The sequence below is a fragment of the Lampris incognitus genome, chromosome 1 (assembly GCF_029633865.1).
Source record: "Lampris incognitus isolate fLamInc1 chromosome 1, fLamInc1.hap2, whole genome shotgun sequence".
Classification (NCBI taxonomy): Eukaryota; Metazoa; Chordata; class Actinopteri; order Lampriformes; family Lampridae; genus Lampris; species Lampris incognitus.
This window is the reverse complement of record NC_079211.1, coordinates 106,200,305-106,218,301: the sequence shown is the minus strand read 5'-3', so window position 1 is coordinate 106,218,301 and position 17,997 is coordinate 106,200,305. Positions and strand designations below refer to the sequence as shown.

Sequence of the window (17,997 nt, the reverse complement as noted above, 5' to 3'; positions counted from 1 at the left end):
AAGCTCGGAGAATTGTATCCACTGTTGCTGGGATGATACCGTAGCTACACAATGTGCAATTCCCAAGGCGAAGTGTCTTGACGGGTTCCTGAGGGAGCGGTGGTGAGTCTGGGAAATTGTGGTCTTCCCAAATGACTCCTGGTGCCAGCTCCTCTACCACACGACTGTTTCTCCCGTTTCCCAGTTTAATGGAGTTAATGTGGCCGTGTGTTTTCTAAAGGTCCTACTGTTGGCTAATAGGACAGACAGATAGACAGACAGACAGATGTAAGTTTGCTGTTCTGCCAAAACTCTGTGCAACATTCTCAATAATATAATGTTTTATCTGGACATAGTTGAGGCAATCACAGCTGACGTTAGTGGACGAAACTAATTCCCAAAGAAACGAAATTTTTTTTATGTAAAACAGACCGGAACCGATAATCATCATCATCATCGTCATCGTCATTAGGTAATTGCGACCCTCCCATCCCACGGAAGCGCCTTACGTATATATAACAGAGCGGGCGCCGATAAGAGGAGCACAGAGCGGAGACCTCCTATCAAGACCCGGTACAGAGCCACAGATCTGAACAAGTCTCCGCATCGAAGGACAACGAATTTGGTAAGAGACTATTTTCTGTGCGGAATTTCCTCCGTATATGTGTTTTTATTTATATTTGATCTGGTTTTTTGGTCGGAAATAGCCGGGCTGATGCGCTGCCGGGCTGATGTGCTGCCGGCGAGCGTCGCGTTTACGCGCCGTGAGATGGAGCGTCGCGGTGCCGTCTGGAGGTTACGTTATCAGTTTTGAGTTTGCTTCGGGGGGAATAACGAAGGGCACAACTGTAGGCACACGTATTTAAACTCAAAGGAAGGGAGAGCTGGGCTGAGTCAGTACGCTGGATTTGCCATCACCTGTATAAGGAGGTGGGGGAGTTTGGTGCTGGCTCAGTCAGCGCCCGTTTTCTCTACTGTTCTCCATCCACCTCCACTTTCACTGCATCTCTCCATTCCCCAACCTAGACTCGTTAGATGACTGATGTTACCGCAGCTCTTCACAGACAACGTGGTCATTACTGACTTTATTCATTGTATTCTGCTTTTTAGATAAAGATGAGAACAATCAGATATTGTGCAAAGCAACCCCCTGCCCCAAAGTGTCATGCCAGTGGGTCTGTCTGTGCATGCAAGTGTGTGTGAATATGCTACCCAGTCTCACGGCAGTTCATGAATAGTCACGACATTTAATCTATTGATTTCGTGTACACGGACACGAATTTGTCCACGTGTTTGTCCACGGTAACTGTATAGTCAAGCTGTTTTTTTTTTGTGGAAGTTTTCCTCCATTTCCACTGCCCCATTCCCAGAACTTGACTCAGTTCTGCACCACTCTGTGCTGGGGCATGATACGGGCAGACAGTCCCAGCTTTGGCGTAGATGTAAGCTTTAGCTAATGCTTTGGGAATTTCACTCCCTGATACTTGTCTGCAGCGGTAGCCCATCACTTGGGGCTAAGATAAAGTCGTTTGCGTTCATCCTCTGCATTCTTTATAGTGTGGTCAGAGGGTTGGTTGGGTCTGGCAGTGATCGGTGGGGGGGGGGGGGTCAGATGAAAATCAATCTGACTCATGAGATCAGATGGTTTGGCCAACCAGGGACAGACAGCCATACTAGTAACACATCAGAGTAGTTGAAACAAAGGATTATATTGAAGCAGTCTTCAAGCAAATGATGAACTTCCTTGAGAATGAATGATTCAGTATTAGAAGTGTTAGGGGGCGGATGTTGCAAACCACATTGAGGCCTAAACAATCCCTCTCCCTCATCCTTGCTCTTGCTCCGGCTGACCAAAGGAAACGTATGTTCCTATTACGGCTACCAGCAGTGCATTTGAATCACCCCAGTTCCGTTTTCATCCACGCCTGTGCCGTACTCATGGGACGGCTCAGTGGATCTTACATGAAAATGTCAGATGGCTCACGCCCTCTCTGCTGACCCCTGGGGTTTGATTTCCTCACACTCTCCTCCCTCTCTGGCGCCGTTTTCGTGCCTTGCTCTTATCGCCTTCTGAATTCTGCTCCACATCCCCTCATCAGTTCTGTCTTTACCTTTTTTTCAATGTCATCACCTGCCCCTAACACACCCTTCTTTGGGACCTCTGAGCCCACCTGTCTTTCTGCAGCCCAGCTGAGCCTTCCCGATAAAGAGAGCAGGGCTCCGTCATGTGTGGAGTGAGGCTGAAAGCCCACAATGCACCTCTGTGTTCTCGCCACGTTTGCTGAGCCAGATCACACATGTTAAGCTTGACTTAAGAGCCCCCAGTAAGAGATGGATGTGCGGTGCTGAGTATCTTATGAAATCTACAAGACAGTATATTGCACAGCACAGCTGAACATGTATTATGCATGCATGCATGCATTTTTCTCTTAATGCTGCTACGCAGGGTGCAAGTTAAACCTATCAATGTTAAATCTGTTAAATCAAAGCTATCGTAGATGGTGAGTGCAGCAGCAACTCCAGCAAGTCCAAAAGCGGTGTTGTTCAGACATCCAGCTGCTTTCCTGGATGGCATGGGATGAGAGCGGGAGCAATATTTACATATCTGTCCCAACTCACTTCGGCTGTCCAGTACACACTATTATGGGGTAAACTCCACTGTCAAGGTAAACTAGAAAATAAAAAAAGATGTTAAACTGCACACTTGGGGTGTTTCCTGTGCCAGTTCCTCTCCTGGGTGCAAGAAAATGAAGTTTTAGAGGAGTCAGGGCATCCTACCCATTTCCAGGTATTGTGCTGATTGTGTCTGTGAAGAGCATCAGCAGAATAAACACGAGGACATTTTATTGCATTTTCAAGGACTATAATTCACAGTTCACAGGCACATGCCATGGCATACTAAGCCACTGAACATGCCAGTACAGCCGTATCAGTCCATGTACCAAATCAGTATTCTTACCATTTCTCCATCAGTTCTCCTTTCTCAAAGCGCCATTTATTTTCTTCTAACCTGAAGCCCATCAGGTGACCTGACATTTTTTTTACCCCCCCCTTTTTTCTCCCCAATTGTACTTGGCCAATTACCCTATTTTCCGAGCCGTCCCGGTCGCTGCTCCACCCCCTCTGCTGATCCGGGGAGGGCTGCAGACTACCGCTTGCCTCCTCCGATACATGTGGAGTCGCCAGCCGCTTCTTTTCATCTGGCAGTGAGGAGTTTCACCAGGGGGGCGTAGCGCGTGGGAGGATCACGCTATTCCCCCTAGTTCCCCCTCCACCTCGAACAGGCGTCCCGACCAACCAGAGGAGGCGGTAGTGCAGAGACTGGGACACCCGTGGACATGACCAATAGTGTCTGTAGGGACGCCCGAGCAACACGGGGATTCAAACCAGCGATCCCCGTGTTGGTAGGCAACAGAATAGACCGCTACGCTACCCGGCCGCTCCGGTGACCTGAGATTTTGACCTTGGTACTGGAGGACGAGGAGAATGTCTCACCAGGGGTTTATACGAGCCCTGCTCACCGCTGCCAGAACAGAAGAGAAATACCTGTGGTTAGCAGGCAGTTCTTTGAAATGTGCTTAGGTTGCATGACAACACCGTGATAGGAAATGAAAAATGTGGGGGAAGTACTTGTTGCTTTTGTGTGTCCATGTCAGCATGTCGGTCCATCTCACCGCCAGCCTCTCTATGCTCCACAGCCGTGCACGTTGTTTGTGTTCTAACACTGCTGTGTGTGTGTGTGTGTGGGGGGGGGGGTGACTCAGTCTTGCTGCGGTTTAAACTAGACTTCAGTGCTCTTCTCATTTTCTCCCATGCATAGTTGACCTACTAAGAGCCATATTTGCTTCATCCCATGTGGGAATACTTGTTCATACATGTTTCATCACCAAACAGCCCAAAGGCGTCCATTAATTAATCCGTTGGGTGGGACAGACAAATGCCTTAATCCCCTCGAGGAAATTCAAGAATATGCCGTGTAAAATTAGGAGTAGCTGACTGCCTGGAATTTTATTTTATTTATTTTTGTGTGTGCACATGTTTGTTTTTATGTGTTTATGTCTACATATGCCTTGTAATCCAGACCACGAGCGGCGCTAAAACTCCGGGCAAACGGCTGGTAAGAGAGCAGCTGATCCTGCGGGTCAGAGGCGCCGCAGCAGGGCGCCCCAGCAGGGCCTCTGAGGCCCATGCTGCAGCCTGCAGAAAGGGCGGGACCAACATATGTCAGCGCCTGATGTGAGCGCGCGTGTGGGTGCGCGTGTGGGTGTGTTTCTACACGTATGTTAACAAATGCGCGCTGAACACATACGTTATGTGAGCAGGAAACACATGTTTTTAGCTGACAGGGCCGGAGAGAGGGGCCACCGAACACAGCCGAACAGCTGCACAAAGGAAACAAAGAAACAAACAAAGCCAAAACCCAACAGGCAGAGCAGCGCAGCGCCTCTTATTGTTGCGCGCTGCCGGCGGGGTTCAACCAGGGGTAAAAAACCACACAGAGCGACGGGGGTTTCCTCCGGTTGCCTCAAAGGAGACGGTCCAAGGGGCGTCTGCTCTCCAAGGTGAGTGTGTGTGTGTGTGTGTGTGTGTGTGTGTTCGTGCTCGCGCGTCTGATTGTGTTTGTGCGTGTGTGTGTGTGTGTCTGTGAGCATGCTTGTTTGTGTACGTGTGTGTCTGTTTTTGTTTGTGCATGTGTTTGTGTGTCTGTGTGTATGTGCGTGTGTTTTTGTTCGTGCATGTGTTTGTGTGTGTGCCTGTGTGCCTGTTTTTGTTTGTGCACGTGTGTCTGTGTGCATGTGTATATGTGTGTGCGTGTTTTTGTTTGTGCATGTGTGTCTGTGTGTATGTGCGTGTTTTTGTTTGTGCATGTGTGTTTGTGTGTATGTGCGTGTCTGTTTTTGTTTGTGCATGTGTTTGTGTGTCTGTGTGTATGTGTGTGTGTTTTTGTTTGTGCATGTGTTTGTGTGTCTGTGTGTATGTGCGTGTCTGTTTTTGTTTGTGCATTGTGCGTGAGTGTGTGTGATGCCTTTCAGGGTGAAACGCCTCACTGTCGCCCCCTCGGCAGCTCGGGGGTCTTTGTTCCGGAGGCAGTGGACTGAGTGAACTGTGTATTTCAGTTGTGTGAAAGTGTTGATCTACCCTACGTTCCCGAGCGCAATCTGCTGGCATACGCGCGCGCACGCGCGCACGCGCATGTGTGGTTGCCAGCGTAGCAGCTTTGCCCGCCGACGTATGAAAACAGTGCGCTGTCTTGTGTGGCTCAGACAGCCAGAGAGGATGAGTCAGCGGGAGCCAGCCAGCGCGAGAGTGTGTGAAAATGTGTGTGCGAATTCACGTGCGAAGGCAGCTGTGCTGGCGCGCGTCTGGATCTGTGTCTGTGCATGCACATGTGTACACAAAGAGTGGGTCTCTGCTGGGTTGTGTTTTCATGGTGGTTCGAGTCAGAAACACACACACACACACACACACACTTCCAAAGTCATTCGTGTCCTACTTTCTTCATTTTCCCCCTAGTTTCCATCAAAGCCTCCCTGCTCTATCTATCCGTTTCCTTCCTCCGTTACCCCTCCCCCCCGCCCTTTGTGACTCATGTTTACTCACACCCAGCTGAAGAGCAAGAGGAACCGTCTTCTAAATGTCCCCTCCGACTTATCTTATCTGGACTGCTGAAACTGAGCAGAGGGGCTGGTCTGGTGTCAGAGCTCCTTGTCCGAATTTGGGGGAGATGAGGGCAATTAAACTTTCTTGACTTCGGCTTTGCCCTTTCTGTTTCTAGTCACAGTAATGAGTCACTTTATCCACTTACATCTGCTGCCCAGCTCCTTTTGTTTATATGGGGATACTCCGTCAAGAGTGCAGAAACGCTCTGCATGCCCTGGTCACTGGTTGTCCAGGTTGTGGTTTGTTGTTCTTTGCCATGGCTTCATGGCTTTTGTGTGATGTGGTCGCCGTTCTCTCAAGCAGCTCAAGATGGTTCTTCCTGTTTGTCCCATAGGGAAAGAGACGCGTGGGATAGACTGCACATGCGGAAGCAGGGTCTCACTTTCCTTATGAGGGAGTTGGGGAAACTGGGCAAAATAAAGTAGTTGCTGGTCACTGTACTGGACTGCTGGGGAAACTTGTCTTGCATCATCAACAGTCCTTGCTGCGGTCAATGAGCCGATCGGACCGGTCCTTTACATGGCCATAAAGACTTCCTATCTGTCCACACGAGGCCCACAGGAAATCAAAACAAATTCAACAGGCTAGAAATGACCCCCATTTCCCAAAAGCTCCCCCCCAGCTCTCTTTCCCACCCAAATGAAGCATTTGGGTGAGGCGTATGTATAAAGGAAGGAAATTGCACAGCTATGCATAGGAAAGTGGGTCCCAGTGCGTGAGTTGTCTCTTTCTGGCCTACTCCCTCAAGTTCGTGTCCTCGCTGGCTTGGCAGTGATGATAGATTCACGATAAGAACATTTCCATTGGTGGAAATACACAGTTTGAATTCCTTGTCTATGTTTGACTTTGTTTTATCAGGTAATAATACTCATTACATTATACACGCTCTTTTTGTTGGACTTTGTTTCAGGAAATATTCCCTTTGTTTTGACTAATATTTACTAGTATTTACCAAAGCGTCCAAAAGTTGCTACGAATGAGGGAAAGTAAACACGATCTCAGAGAAACATGTATATTCAGAAAAGAATTAGTGGGGACAAATGCAAAACTCCATTGTATAACCGTCAAATGAGTTAATCTATGAAACAACGGTATATCAATAAGTAAGTTTAAACAATTATTTAAAAATAATATATTGAACAGATATAGGATGGATGAACAAAGGGGTGGACTGGAATAGCATGGCATGACTTGTAAGGTGCCTTGTTTGACTTGTGCTGCTTTGTTTATTTTGATTTCTATGCATTGGTCTTTTGGTTTGATTTGACTGATAATGTATAAGAAAGGGATGGGACCAGAAAAGTTCTTTACTTCATCCTTTGCCCTTTTCGAACATGGACTAGTTATTACTTGTGTCATTACAGAGAATTTGCTAAATATGCTCACTGATATTTCCGTTTGTTCTTGTATTCCTGCCTATATATGTTATTTTGTTATTTCAACATGTTCGAAATAAAATCAATATCACAAAAATATTTATTCCATTTTATTTCCAACAGGTAGAATTCCTCACTTCTAACCATGAACAGAGCATTGGGAGCGTTGGTGCTGCTATCGGCTATCTGCTGCTACCTAGCGGCCAATGTAAGTACTACAACCATCCCCATCATAACGGTAATGTAAGCAGGATTTGTTTGGCTCACAAGCCAACATAGTGCCATCACACACTGTCAGCATTTGTTGTTGTCTTTTGGCACTCCCAAGTGTCTCTGCACTGTGAGACACTATGAGCCCTGCTGAGAGTGTCCCCCCTTTTTTTCCAGGCCAAGCTCCTCCGCGCAAAGAGAGGGACCCGCTCTAGTAGAGGTGAGCGTCGCCGGCAGCCACCTAGACGGGCGCTTTTGATTATACATGTCGACAAATCCTCACCCTCTATTCACACCACCTGTGAGCCCCATCACTCTTTCCTTTTCCTTCACCTCTCGGCGTCACTCATTCTCCGCTGTCCCCCACGTGTCTCCCCCCGTGTCCGTCTCTGGTTTGATGCTCGCAATTGTTTTTCTGTTCACGTGGTTGTGATTAGCCTCCTCTGTATATGTGTCCTTGTTAATTTCTGTGTTTTTTTGTGTTTTGTGTGTTTTTGTGTATGTATGTGTACTCAGCACGTTGTGTGGATAGTCAGACGTCAGCAGTGCGTAGTCAAGGGGACACATGGCTGCGATGGAGGGGGCAGCGGGTGGAGTATTGCAGCTGTACACGACGAGGAGAGCGCTGCCATTATGTGCCAGTAGTCAGTGAGTGGAGACACAGACACAGATATGCGCGCACACACACACACACACACACACACACACACACACACACACACACACACACACACACAGGCTGACCCGCTGCACTACACCGCATGCCTTTCCACTGTCTTTTTTCTTTTTCTTTTCCCCTTTTCATCGTCTGATGTTTCTCTCCGTGTTTCCAGTGAGTAGAACTTTCCTTTCCTGTCTATTTTTGAATTGACACTGTCTGACTGCCTGTCTATCCGTCGATCTATCCATCCATCCATCCGTCCGTCTGTCTGTCTTGGTCCATCTTTCGATCTATCAGTTATTTCATTAGTTCGCCTGCCTTTCTGCACATCCTGCGCCCTCTTCAACCGTGCTTATGTCATGTGCTGTTATTTTCTTACTCTATTTCTTGTTCCGTCACCCTTACCTCTCTCTCTCACCCACTTGCTCTCTCTCTCAATTCAATATTCAATTCAATCTCCCTCTCTCACTCGCTCTCTTTCCCTCCCTCCCTCTCTCTCTTTCCCTCCCTCTTTCTCTCTCTCTCGTGTCCCGTTGCTGGCTATCTAGTGGGTCAGAGTGGAGCAACGTTGGGGTGCGTGTGTTTTGGAGTGGGTGTAGTTTAGTCTGCGCTTTAACTAAAATCCCCCTGCCAGACCGTCTATTATGTGCACTTACTCCCTGATGATGAATGCTAATAAGCGCAAGGGCCCCTCCCTCAGTCAAATTACAACCACATTTCAGTCTGCCAAGTGTCACGGCCTGTGAGCTCATCCTGTGAGGAGGGAGGAGGTGCTGTCACCCTGAGCCGTGAGAAATCTGAAAACAATAAGGAACATTTCGGATTGCCAATGGTTGACGCAATTGAAGAGGGCCCCTTTTACTCAACAAATAAAACTCTTGAAATGAAAAGTGTGGCGACGGGGTCATAAAGACAAGCGTTGGCACGATCGTAAAGCATTACTGTAAAAAAATACTGTTGCAAAAAATGAGGAACAAGCACAGCACGGTGGTGCAGTGGTTAGCGTGGTCGCCTCACGGCAAGAAGGTCCTGGGTTCGAGCCCCGGGGTAGTCCAACCTTGGTGGGTCGTCCCGGGTCGTCCTCTGTGTGGAGTTTGCATGTTCTCCCCGTGTCTGCGTGGGTTTCCGCCGGGGGCTCTTGTTTCCTCCCACAGTCCAAAGACATGTAGGTCAGGTGAATCGGCCGTACTAAATTGTCCCTAGATGTGAATGTGTGGGCCCTGTGATGGACTGGCGGCCTGGTCCAGGGTGTCTCCATGACTGCTGGGATAGGCTCCAGCATCTCCGTGACCCCGAGTAGGATAAGCAGTTTGGATAATGGATGACTGGGTGAAAATGAGGAACAAGATTTGAAGTCACAAAATAATTCGACTGGTTATCTGCCTTCCCCAGACTGCTACATGCCCCGGTGTTATAATGGAGGGACTTGTAAAGAGGCTGTGTACTCTTCAGACTACCTGTGCCGGTGCCCCCCAGGTTTCACCGGGACCCAGTGTGAGATCAGTAAGTACTCCACAAACACCTCTCATCCACGTCTCACACGATATACTCTCTCTTATAGCCGTGATTTCATCATGCCCAGAGATAATTTATGGGTAAAGTTGTCTCTGGAGCCACATGTGCTACCCCTTCCCAGCGGACCGGGGGTAAAGTTGTCTCTGGAGCCACATGTGCTACCCCCTCCCAGTGTACTGGTGCAAAAAATCCGCTGGAGTTTTCCCCTCCAGGTGCACCCATCCCAATATCCAGTCTCACATTTTCAGCCTTATTTGATGTTATCGACCACTGCTGACTGACTCTGAGCCGCCGTGGCCTTAATCTGCAGCCAAAAAATGTGTCTCTCTACGTAAACCATGTCTCACATTTCCCCGAAACCACCCCTGACGCTGTAAGGCTACGGACTCACCCATCTCCATGGTGAGGTCAAGAGGATTTCCTTTCTACATAGTTGTCAGTGACTATAGACGGAGTAACACTGACTCACAGGTGTCCCGGACCGGCGGTCTGGGAGGGGGGGGGGCCTGAAACTGCAGATTTCTGTTGACTGTGTTTTTGTGGTTTTCGACACCCCGCCCAATCAACACAATAATTCTTCCAACTCCACACGTACAGTCGAGTGAATACAGAATAATTAGAATCAGATTTTACTGGCTATGTAAGATTGCACACATGTGGCTTTTGACTCCTGTTTGGTGGCTCTCACAGTGTACTTAACAAAGAATAACAGCACAACAATCTTCAGATCTATATTCTACACAAGGACCCAGCGAAAGAGTAATGGGTTGAGCGAAGCCAGAGTCAGTTAAAGGCGTTCCCTTTATGGTCACCATAGTTTATGTCTGCTCACTGGTTGAAACCACATGTTGCACAGTTCGTACACAGCTGCCACTAGGACAACACGTGTCTTTATAGGTTTTAAATGTCGTGTTTATATTTTTTATCCAGCCCCTTAAAACGTGTTAAAATAGGTCCTCATACTGCACATGAGTAGCAAAACAGTAACAATAGCACAAAGTGGCATGGGCTCGAATGACCCCGGAAAACCTTTTCAACAACCGGTGCAGATATCAATGACTGAACGTATGTCCCGTTGACATGCTACGATTACCCCGGGGCGGCATGCTGGCCCAGCGGTTAGCGCTGTCGCCTCACAGCAAGAAGGTCCCGGGTTCGAACCCCGGGCTCTCCCGGGTCCTTTTCTGTGTGGAGTTTGCACGTTCTGCGTGGGTTTACTGCGGGTGCTCCGGTTTCCTCCCACCATCAAAAAGACATGCATGTTGGGGTTAAAACTCCCGTCTGTGCCCCTGAGCAAGGCAGTACTGCTCCTATACAGTAGGATGGGTTACATGCAGAGAACATATTCATTATAAACTAGTATAAACACATAAAACTGTTTTCTTCTCTCACTCTTTTCCCCCTCCTCTGTAGACACCAGTGAAAAGTGTGTTGTGGGAAGGGGTGGAGGGTACCGCGGTACGTGGAGTATCACCAAGTCGGGGGCCGAGTGTATCAACTGGAACGCTTCTTCTCTGAGGGAGAAGAAGTTCACAGCCAGGAAGTCTGATGCCAACAGCCTGGGACTGGGAAATCACAACTTCTGCCGGTACAATACCAGTAGATCATGTTGAATACATCCAATTCTTTTTTTCTTTTTTGTAAGAATATAAGCAGAAATATGTTTTTCTCCCTTCATCTTCAATCTCTTTTGCTCTTCTGCCTCAGGAACCCCGACAACGACGCCACTCCCTGGTGTTATGTGTATAAAGGCGCCCGGCTCGACTGGGAGCATTGTTCCTTGCCCAGATGTACAGAAGGTACGTTTTTTGTCCCTGAAAACCACACATCATTACTTTAAGCCTGACATACTGCTGAATTGCACCAGAGGTCTCATGTGGTTTCGACATTGCAGCCTCTTAACTGCGTTGTTTTTACGACAGGACATCGGTGTGTTTACACGGGTTCACTGGTTTACGCTTACTTTCATTTTCACATTTGTTCCAATTTCAAAATTGGTCCCGTGGGGGCGTCCGGGTAGCATGGCAGTCTATTAATAATAATAATAATAATCACTATTCCATTGTCTACCGACATGGGGATCGCTGGTTCGAATCCCTGTGTTACCTCCGGCTTGGTCGGGTGTCCCTACCGACACAATTGGCCGTGTCTGTGGGTGGGAAGCCGGATGCGGGTATGTGTCCTGGTCGCTGCACTAGTGCCTCCTCTGGTCGGTCAGGGCGGTTGTTCGGGGGGGGGGGGACTGGGGGGAATAGCGTGATCCTCCTACGCGCTACGCCTCCCTGGGGAAACTCCTCACTGTTGGGTGAAAAGAAGCGGCTGGTGATTCCATGTGTGTCGGAGGAGAGGGGGTGGAGCAGCGACCGGGATTGGGGTAATTGGCCAAGTACAACTGGGGAGAAAAAAGGGGGAAACCTCCCCCCCAAAAAGTATTGAAACCTCTTAAATTGTACATGATGAAATCTGAAAGCAGTTTGTAATATGCTGAAACGTTTGGCCGTCTTGTCCCTCCCGTCCAGATAAGTATCGAGAGTGTACGCAGGGCTCGGGCCAAGAGTACCTTGGGACGAAAGCTGTCACCAAGAGCGGCTCTCGCTGTCTGCCCTGGGACTCGCCCTTCATCAGACACAAGCTGTACAACGCATGGAGACCTGACGCCCTGAAGCTGGGGCTGGGCAGCCACAGCTTCTGCAGGTACATACACACACACACACACACACACACACACACACACACACACACACACACACACACACACGCACACACACAGGGCCGGATCTAGGCATAGCCAAACTAGGCAGCTGCCTAGGGTCTAAGTGCCACAGGTGGGCCCAGACAGACGGACAAAAACATCCAACTTTTGGTCTAAATTAAAAATATTTAACATAAAATATTTTAAACTATAAATAGATAACAATAAACAAAAATAGAAACCTAACTAACTAACCATAATAACCATGTGGCAGTTAAAAGTAATATTGTTTGTTTACAAAGTATCAAAATGTGCTTGTTTGGGGGTGGGAGGGGGAGGGGGAGGGGGTAGGCCCAAGAAAACTGCTCTGCCTAGTGTAATCCATCCATTTAATCTGGCCCTGCACACACACACGCATGTGTGCCCATATGGGACATCCACAGTAACTATTAGACGTTCTCCTTCTCTTCCTTTCATCCAATAGGAACCCGGATAACGATGCGGGGCCGTGGTGTTTCACCTACAGGAGCTTCAAGCTCACCTGGGAGCTGTGCGACATCACCAAGTGCTGTGAGTGTCCTCACCTCACCGCAGACTCGACACCTTTCTTGTCAGTCTCGTCGATGCATGGCGTTCTGAGTTGGGAAGCCCAACACATTTTCTTGGCGTTTACGTAAAAGGCTTCGTCGAACGCTCTTATTGCGGTGACGTCATTAGACTGGCTGACATGTTTCAGATTGTGTTCTCGTGGTGAAAGTATGGTTTCTTGTTTTTTAGCGAGGCGTCCAGCCACTATGACCTCTCTTGGCCCCAGAGGCCCCATCGGTAACGACTTAGGCACAGGTAGGGCATATTCACAATCCCGCCAAATTGTAAACAAACCATCATTCAGCATATAGCCCCTCACAATCCCACTTCTACCTGCTTGTAAAACGCACACTGAGACTGGTTTGTCTGTTTCCACACTCTGCGACTCCCTCTTCTCCGTAGCATCATGCGGCCAGCGTTCGGATAACTCCCTGAGTCAACCCTCCTTCCGTATATTTGGGGGCCGTGGGAGTGACATCACAGAGCAGCCCTGGCAGGCGGCCATTAATGTTTACAAGCCGCGTTACCGTCAACACTTTCACCGATGTGGAGGGATCCTTATTGACTCCTGCTGGGTCCTGTCTGCCGCACACTGCTTTGAGGAGTGGTAGGTACTGCATACATTACTCATGCTCACCTACACACACACACACACACACACACACACACAACATATACAAAAATAAAAGCTAACATGTAACATGTTTCCCAGATATCACACATGTACTATTTATAATTACAATTACACACAACTGTGCTGCAGGTTAGTAAAGTTGATCATCAGCTCATCTTTATCTTGTGTTGTATCTTTCGTGTCCGTCTCAGGTTTTCGACACAGTCAGACATTGCACAGTTGCAGGTGGTTCTGGGCAGAACGTTTCGTAAAAAGAATTCTACCACTGAGCAAGTTTTCAACATTGAGAAGCTCTTGATCCATGAAAAATTTGACGAAAAGACCTTTGACAATGACATCGGTGAGTCAGCATTTTAAAAAAACGACAGCAATTAATGTAATAATTTACTAAATGTTTCATGTTAGCCATATAACACAGTTACGCAAGTAACTGCACATCAGTACTTTTCCATGTGTCCGCCACATCCGGCGCTTTGCCCATGTTTCATCCGTTTCTCCTCACTTTCCCCTCCCAGCCCTTCTGAAGTTGAAGACCAACATCGGCATGTGTGCTGTGAACGCACCAGAGGTTTTCCCTGCATGTCTACCTGAGCGAGGGCTGGTGCTGCCTGACTGGACCGAGTGCGAAATCTCTGGCTATGGGAGACAAAATGAGTGTAAATAATATATATTCTTATAATCAATGTCATTCTCTCCCTCTGCACGGGCGATCATACGTATACAGATAGAATGCTTTATTCTGAAAACGTTCAACCTTATTGATGTTCAGCATATGATCTTATTTACTTTATTTCAAATGATGCACTGCATTTAAGAAGCCTTTTAATTTTGCATGTATCTGAATGACCAGCAGAGGGCACTACAGTACACCAACAGTTCCCGTCGACTGTATTCCAACTCCCTTTATCCATCCCTTTATCTATTAGTGACCCCACCCCCCTTCCAATGGTTGGAAGGGGGAGGGGTCTATTAGTGATCGCCCCCCCCCATCCAAATAGTGATGGTAGAAGCAGGACTGTGAACATCTTTATAAACAACTGATCTCTCCACAGTCTCTGCAGAGTATTCAGAACGTGTTAAGAGAGGTTATGTCCGCCTATGGCCCCAGGAGCGTTGTGTCCCAGAGGTGTTGTCTGAACGCACCATCACTGCCAACATGCTGTGTGCAGGGGACACCCGAGGACTGGATGATGCATGCAAGGTGAGAGGCCGTCGCTTGTGTACTGTTACCACACTGTTTAAGGGCTTCTGTTTTTTTAAATATTTAAATAAAATACCAACTTTTTGACATAGCGGTGCTCAAGACGGCGCCCCATGTGGCTTCCAATGTGTGTTGCTATTAGCCTGTTTGTAATAGTTTTGTTGGTTAATGTAGTCAACCTAGAATCAACTTTTTCAAAGATTTTGAGATATGTGTAAATGTCACGGTGAGAGACCCATCTAGTCAAATGTCCATTATGCGAAAACTCCAACGGCAAATGAAACTGATTCTGACTGACTCAAATCTATCGCTTCCTTTCTCTCCATTTTATTTCTTGAACATCTCGTGCAGGGGGATTCTGGGGGTCCTCTGGTCTGCCCAAACAACGGGAGGATGACTCTGATGGGTGTCATCAGTTGGGGCGATGGCTGCGGGCAGAGGGACAAGCCCGGGGTCTACACCCGGGTCACCAACTACATTGACTGGATCACCAGCAAAGTGGAAGCCAACCCAGTCTTTTAAGACCTGCTGAGAAACCTGCACAGAGGATTCTGTAGGACGAACAAACCCGTAGATAAGACGTGTAACACAGCACACATAGACCTGACAGACAGGAGAAACCATAGCACTTTGGTTCAGAGCCTGTTCACCCTGATGGTTTCCACCCACAGACCAAAATGATGCAACTGGCATGTGATGAAGCTCAGAAACACGACCAGAAAAACCACTCCCATGCAGGGACACGCAAGACAAAAGTCTCGTTTTCGTGTTTCACTTTATGCAACACCACTCTTTAAAGACTGCTCCTTCCCGTTACTATGGTGATCAAAGTAATGTTGGCAAACCACTCGGAGCCTTTCGGGGCTCTCGCTCCTTCTCTTGTGCCATCTACAGTGGTCTACTTTTATCCGTTTATGCACTAAAGTCTCTCCAGTCTGTTTCCTATTGCCCGTCTCAACGTTCAGTTAGAGACCCAACAGGAGAAAAAAAGGAATGTTTTAAAAATGTGTGCTAGGCTTTGAATGTGTTGAGGGGGTATGCGTGAATGACTGTGTATGGAATGTTGCAACACAGTACACATTCCTATCCGATGGCCATCGGCACATAGTTATTAGCCTTGTTCCACATGACTTCTTGCTGGTATACTAGACTGAAGACATCATGGTGACATGGGGTCAGTAACGTTTCTTATCCAATGGGACACACTCAACATGGGCATTTACTTTGCACAATAATTCAAACAGGAATTGTCTAGCTTTCCTCCATAAGGCATTTTTTTCTTCATGAGTTTGCGCGAGGATCGCTAATGAACCAACTAGTTCTGATTCAAAATCTCTCTCGTGTATGGAGATGCAATTTTCTCATTAGAAATAGTTCCAGTTTATCACGCTAACCTCGAGACTTTCTGCTGGTTCAGAGTCAATACAGGCTTGACGGCCCGTGTCCCCCCACATGGTCCATCTGTCTCCTTGCAGATGGGAACAGCTTTAGAGCCCATTCAGTTGAACTGCGTCCAGTCTTTTCAGATTGACCGCGGACAAAAATGTGTGTGTGTGTTTGGGGGGGGGGGTCAAAGACCTCCTGGTGTCAGTCTTTTTTAATGAAACTCCCATCTCCACCAGACATTTGCTTGATCATAGTTCTTCTTATCGGGACATATCGGACTTGGAGGCGGTTTTACTTTAGCCGACTGCAAATCTGCACTCCCTCTGTAAAATGACATCTAGTTTTCTCATCTTTCTTACTTACCGTGTGATAGATACTAAAGGGAAGTTGGGGTTTTAGGGGTTTTTGTACTAAGTTAATAATTTATGTGTATTTTATATTTTTACTAGTAACGCCTGTATGTAATGTAACATGTAGTATAATAATTTATTATTCTTGTCATTATAATTACATTTGACAAATACTCCCTTTTCAATAAAAACTGGATTAAATTTTTGTGTTTCAAATCTTTTTAAAACCTTTTTTAGACTAAATAGGGCATTAACAAACCCTAGATGAAAATTTAATATTACTTTTCCCATTCTCTCTCTCTCTCTCTCTCTCTTTTTTTTTTTTTACAATTCAACAGCTACTTGAGATATTTACCTCTAATGCAGTTGTCACTTTCATTAACCACTGACTGAACTTAACCTAATTAAGATAGGGTTGTTTGGAATAAAGTATTGTAAGTTCAGCAAAATTCTTGGTGTGTTTTATGAGTCATGTCTTTTCCATTATAGTTTATCCATAGTGATATGGAGTCTCCTAGTGATAGGAGACTCCATTACCCACAACTCTCCATTACCCATTACTCCATTAGAGAGCCTGCTAGGTTTAAATCTAGTGCGGATGTGGAGTCAAGTAGTTTAATTAATACGATTAGTCAGGGAATTTCTCATCTGTAGTGAGTAGGGTGCAGGTCGAAGAGAGCCGGGAGAGGTGGAGGTATGCACTGGAGAGAAGAGGAATGAAAGTCAGTAGGAGCAAGACGGAATACCTATGTGTGAATGAGAGGGAGGACAGCGGAATGGTGAGGATGCAAGGAGTAGAGGTGATGAAGGCATATGAGTTTAAATACTTGGGGTCAGCTGTCCAAAGTAATGGGGAGTGCAGAAGAGAGGTGAAGAAGAGAGGCAGGCAGGGTGGAGTGGGTGGAGAAGAGTGTCAGGAGTGATTTGCGACAGAAGGGTACCAGCAAGAGTTAAAGGGAAGGTTTACAAGATGGTTGTGAGACCAGCTACTATGTTATATGGTTTGGAGCCAGCGGCACTGATGAAAAGACAGGAGGTGGAGCTGGCAGAGTTGAAGACGCTAAAATTTTCATTGGGAGTGACAAAGAAGGACAGGATTAGGAACGAGTATATTAGAGGGACCGCTCAAGTTGGACTGTTTGGAGACAAAGCAAGAGAGGCAAGATTGAGATGGTTTGGACATGTGTGGAGGAGAGATGCTGGGTATATTGTGAGAAGGATGCTGAAAATGGAGCTGCCAGGGAAGAGGAAAAGAGGAAGGCCAAAGAGGAGGTTTATGGTTGTGGTGAGGGAAGACATGCAGGTGGCTGGTGTGACACAGGAAGATGCAGAAGACAGGAAAAAATGGAAACAGATGATCCGCTGTGGCGACCCCTAACAGGAGCAGCCGAAAGTAGTAGTAGTAGTAGTCAGGGAATTTCTCATAGTGCAGATGATCAGACTGACAGCTTCGTCTATAATATTGAGACCGTCTCCCTACCGTGCTGTATTGCTCCCAAGCTCTCCTCTACTAAATGTGTGACTCACAATAATCTAACAGTCATTCCTACCACTTTTGGTGGTGAAATGTGCAACGAAGCACCTAGTAATCTACAGAACCAAACATCTAATGTTATAAAAAATGTGACCACATTGCGTTGCGTTGGTCGTCAAAATGGTATCTAATTCCAATTAATATTTCACCTATTGATAGCTCTAAAGTTCTGCATACTACCGATCACTTCCACAAGATGCTTAAATTTGG

The 17,997-nt window shown here is 47.1% G+C and overlaps 1 protein-coding gene across 2 annotated transcripts; it reads left to right on the top strand.

Annotated features, from left to right (window-relative positions):
* Positions 1-508: 508 nt before the first annotated feature.
* On the top strand, positions 509-16,666 carry plat (plasminogen activator, tissue). 2 transcript variants are annotated; one of them, XM_056281836.1, is made up of 15 exons: positions 509-604; positions 7,140-7,224; positions 7,404-7,446; positions 7,743-7,874; positions 9,280-9,390; positions 10,816-10,990; positions 11,110-11,201; positions 11,922-12,096; positions 12,579-12,664; positions 12,872-12,937; positions 13,085-13,289; positions 13,508-13,656; positions 13,832-13,972; positions 14,369-14,517; positions 14,869-16,666. In XM_056281836.1, exons 2-15 carry the CDS (start codon positions 7,162-7,164, stop codon positions 15,037-15,039), a joined length of 1,758 nt encoding a protein of 585 aa, XP_056137811.1. In that variant the 5' UTR covers positions 509-604; positions 7,140-7,161; the 3' UTR covers positions 15,040-16,666. The 2 variants fall into 2 exon arrangements, with proteins under 2 accessions (XP_056137811.1, XP_056137817.1); XM_056281842.1 differs by lacking the exon at positions 9,280-9,390.
* The last annotated feature ends 1,331 nt before the right edge of the window (positions 16,667-17,997 follow it).

Excerpts from the sequence above, each read along its gene's own strand:
- plat (XM_056281836.1), top strand. The coding sequence starts at position 7,162 with ATGAACAGAGCATTGGGAGCGTTGGTGCTGCTATCGGCTATCTGCTGC. Across the intron at positions 7,447-7,742 it reads AGGGACCCGCTCTAGTAGAG|CACGTTGTGTGGATAGTCAG; the intron begins GTGAGCGTCGCC and ends ATGTGTACTCAG. Across the intron at positions 13,657-13,831 it reads GACCTTTGACAATGACATCG|CCCTTCTGAAGTTGAAGACC; the intron begins GTGAGTCAGCAT and ends TTCCCCTCCCAG.